This window comes from Chaetura pelagica, unplaced genomic scaffold (assembly GCF_000747805.2).
Source record: "Chaetura pelagica isolate M959 unplaced genomic scaffold, ChaPel_1.0 scaffold802, whole genome shotgun sequence".
Lineage (NCBI taxonomy): Eukaryota > Metazoa > Chordata > Aves > Apodiformes > Apodidae > Chaetura > Chaetura pelagica.
This window is the reverse complement of record NW_009952432.1, coordinates 478-4,627: the sequence shown is the minus strand read 5'-3', so window position 1 is coordinate 4,627 and position 4,150 is coordinate 478. Positions and strand designations below refer to the sequence as shown.

At 54.8% G+C, this 4,150-nt stretch overlaps 1 protein-coding gene across 1 annotated transcript; it reads right to left on the bottom strand.

Annotated features, from left to right (window-relative positions):
• Positions 1 to 265: 265 nt before the first annotated feature.
• Positions 266 to 1,216, bottom strand: LOC104398223 (olfactory receptor 51E2). Its single transcript, XM_010008277.1, has one exon. It carries the CDS (start codon positions 1,214 to 1,216, stop codon positions 266 to 268), a length of 951 nt encoding a protein of 316 aa, XP_010006579.1.
• Positions 1,217 to 4,150: the final 2,934 nt, after the last annotated feature.

Sequence of the window (4,150 nt, the reverse complement as noted above, 5' to 3'; positions counted from 1 at the left end):
CAGACATCTCTGGGAGGTCACTGAGCCACTTCTCCTTCCCTTGGCTCCACCAGCTGGGTCGGGGTTGGGTTTGGATCATTGTAGTAGATTCTCTCTGAGTTTGGGAGGGTAAACACTCCTGGGAGGAGCTCACAAGTGCTCTTGTGCCCCGTGGCAGCACTTGGGAGCTCCTGCCAGGTGCCAGTGCCATAAAACAGAGGAGGGTCCTGCACCAGAGCCTCTCAGTGTGAAACAAGATGAGCTGGTGGGAGGACACCAGGGCAGGTCACTGGGCAGTCCTGTTGTTGATATGAACTAAATTCAGGATCCTCCTCTGCACCTGTTTGATCCTCACCCCATAGATGATGGGGTTGAGCACAGCAGGCACCAGGATGTAGACGTGCCCCATGGTGATATGGACCACTGGACCCACATCCTTCCCAAACCTGTGCACCACAGACAGCCCAATCAGGGGCACGTAGAAGGCCAGGACCACGCAGATGTGGGCAACACAGGTGCTGAACACCTTGAGCCTCTCCTTCCACGATGGCAGCCCCAGCACAGCCTTGAGGATGAGCAGGTAGGAGAGGCAGATGAGGAGGGCGTCCAGCCCCATGACCAGCAGGATGGCAGTCAGGCCATACACCACGCTGGGGGTGGTGCTGGCACAGGCCAGGTTCATCACGTCCTGGTGCAGGCAGAAGGAGTGTGACAGCACCCGGGAGCTGCAGAAGGGAAGGGGCTGGAGGAGCAGGGGCAGAGGCAGGAAGAAGAGAACCCCCCTGGCCGTGGCCAGCAGCCCGATCCTGGCAGTGGCAGCGTTGGTGAGGATGGCAGGGTGTCTCAGGGGGTGGCAGATGGCCACGTACCTGTCCACGGCCATGGCCAGCAGGACAGTGGACTCGATGGCCGAGAGGGTGTGGATGAAGAACATCTGGGCCAGGCAGGCGCTGAAGCTGATCTCCCGGCTGTTGAACCAGTAGCAGGAGAGCACCCGTGGCACGGTGCAGGTGGACAGGGCCAGGTCGATGGCAGCCAGCATGCAGAGGAACAGGTACATGGGGGCGTGCAGGCCGGGCTCCAGCCGCACGATGCACAGCACGGCGCAGTTGCCGGTGACCGCCAGGAGGTAGATGAAGCACAGCAGGGTGGCCATCCAGAAACGGGTGCTCTCCAGCCCCGGGAGGCTGGCCAGGAGGAAGTGTGGGCTGAGGTCAGAGCTGTTGGGGGAGGCCATGGCACCTGGAGGGAAGAGCAGTCATGCCAGACCACGGGGCATCTCCTGCTGCAACACAGAGACACAGCACCTTGCTCTGTCATGTCATATCAGTCATATCATATCATATCAATCATATCATATCATATCATATCATATCATATCATATCATATCATATCATATCATATCATACCAATTATAGCATAGCATAGCATAGCATAGCATCATATCATATAAATTATATAATATAATATCAATCATATCATATCAATCATATCATATCATCATCATATCATATCATGTCACAGACTGGTTTGGGTAGGAAGGGACCTTAAATCCCACCCAGTGCCCCCCCTGCATGGGCAGGGACACCTCCCAGCAGCCCAGGCTGCTCCAAGCCCCATCCAACCTGCCCTTCAACACCCCCAGGGATGGGGCAGCCACAGCTTCCCTGGGCAACCTGGGCCAGGCTCTCCCCACCCTCACAGCCCAGAATTCCTCCCTCACATCTCAGCTCCAGCTCCCCTCTTCCCAGCTCTGCAGGGGGGGTCTCCCCAGAGGTAAAATTAACATTTGATTGTGAAAATATGTATTTTTTTTCTGCCCATCTGTGCCAAGCCCTGCTCCTCAAATAGCAGTCCTGATTTATTTCCCTGATGTGGGTTTTTTTCCATCTCAAATCCGTAGCAAATGAACCTCACGCTCAGTTTTACCCCCAGTTTCCAGGCAGTGCAGCTGGGCTGGTCACCATCAGGTTGCCTGGAAGCTCTTCCAGGGGGGAAATTTTCAGCAAACCTCTTCCATTGGGCTGTGGGTTGAGTGGACAAGGAGCTCCTGGAGCTGCCAACAAGCACCTGAGGTAGCTTCCCTGCCAGCCCCCCGGGAGCCATCGCTGTGAGCCTCATGGCCAAAGATCTGCCCCCCTGGTCATTTCTGTGGAGGGAACCAGACACACACCCCAGAGCCCCGGGGGTCCTGCAGTTCCTCTTTAGCTCCTTGGGAAATGCAGCCACATTTTCAGGCTTGGCTGATCACTGTGGGTTGCTGGTGGGGTGAAGAGCAGGCACTTTGTTGGCCTTGCATGCTGTGGAGATGGAAACTGGATCTGTGGATTTAATAACACCAATAAATGTGGATTTGTCTGCCTAGGGTGGCCCTCCCACCAGCAAGCCCCAGTAGCTGCATTTAACCAGAGCTGGGGATGTTCAGACAGTAAAACCAGGGGAGCAGGAGCAGCAGCCACAGCAGCTGAGCTCAGTGAAGGCTCATAAACATTTGAGCAGACTTGTCCCATGGAGCCAAAACTGGTCTGAGACCAACTTCCCAGGATGGAACAGGCAGTAGAACAGTCCTCACAATCTGAATCCATCTCTCCACTGCTCCCTCCTGCAATGTGGCAGTGAGAGGTATTTATATATCTATTTATCTACACTCTCAAGAGCCCTCTGAGCCGTTTTTCCAGACTATCCCACCATAAAACCACAGAGATACATCAAGCCAAAAGATTCCTTCAGAGGGAAAAAAGAAAAATCAAAGCCACAGCACATCACTCAGATCCAAAGCATTTTTGAACAGAAATTAAAATTCATCTGAACTGATGGTCTGATCAAAGTGTGGGGAGGTTTTTTTTGGGGTTTTTTTGCTGCTGTTGTTGTTTGTTTGGGTTTTTTTCCAGGCTGTTTGATGTCACTTGTGAGCAGAAAATCTTGCAGCTCTCCTGCTGTTTTATTAACCTGCCTGGGGCCTGGCTGAGCCAGGATCTGCTGCATCTGGTGCCACACCAGCTGAGCCTGTAGGGAAGGGAGCAGGATGTGGCTGGAGCTGCATCCCACCACCATCCTCACCACTGATCCCGTCCTGTCCTGCTGGGACATCCCTGGCTGCTGCCAGGTATCCCTGCCTCAGGCAGTGCCCAGGCAGGCACTGGGAAGCAGCACCAGGTAGGAATAATGCCCACTGGGCTGGAGTCAAGCCAGCCTGGTCAGGAAAATAGAGAGGATAGATGTGGATGTGGCCAAGAAGCACCAGATGTCTTTCTCCTTCTATCATATCATATCATATCATATCATATATCATATCAATCATACCATAAATATTATACCATACTGTACAATATAATATAATATCATGTTATATCATATCATACCATAATGTCACAGCCCTCCTTCTCCTTCTCCTCCTTCTTTCTCCTTCTTCTCCTCCTCACCCTTCTCCTCACCCTCCTTCTTCTCTTTATCCTTCTTCCCCTTCCTCTTCCCCTCTCCTCCTTCCTCCATGTCCCATTCCCCCCTTCCCCTCTCCTTCCCAGCCTCTCTCCTCCTCCCCAAGAGCTGCCTCTGACCCGCCTCACCCTGCTCTTCCTGTGCCTCTCAGGGAACAGATCCATGGGAAGTGCTCTCAGGATCCCACGGCACCAAGCCCAGAGCTCAGGGCCCCGCAGAGCAGGAATTCACAGCCCCCCCTGCTTCATCTCTCTCCCCTTTCTCTCACACAGAGTTAAGCTGCACTGAGGTTTCCCCTTCCCCAGGAGCCACACGGGGCTGAGCTCACACTCCTCAGCTCCTACCTGGTAGGTGTTCCCAGGTCCTGAGAGCTCCGCACCCTCCGGCTGGGAAGCAGATGTGGAGGCAGCTGGAGCTGGGCTGAGGGCACCAGCTCTCCAGCAGTGCCAAGCAATGTGCTGACGACTCCCCTGCCCCTGGATGTGCCCTCACCCTGCTGGGACACGGGCTCCTGCAGTTTGGGAGGGTGGCTGCAGCCAGGACGCATGGACATCCAGGAGCACTCCTGGGATTCTCCCGGGCGCTGTGCAAAGCTCCTGCCCGGGGAGCAGCTCCAGCACAGCCCTGCTCCAGGCTCTTCTGCTGCCTGCTCTCTGTCTTCCCTGATCCTAATCTTCCCTCTGATCATGAATGGCTCCCAGGGCCCGGCTGGACCTCAGGCATTTGGAGCCA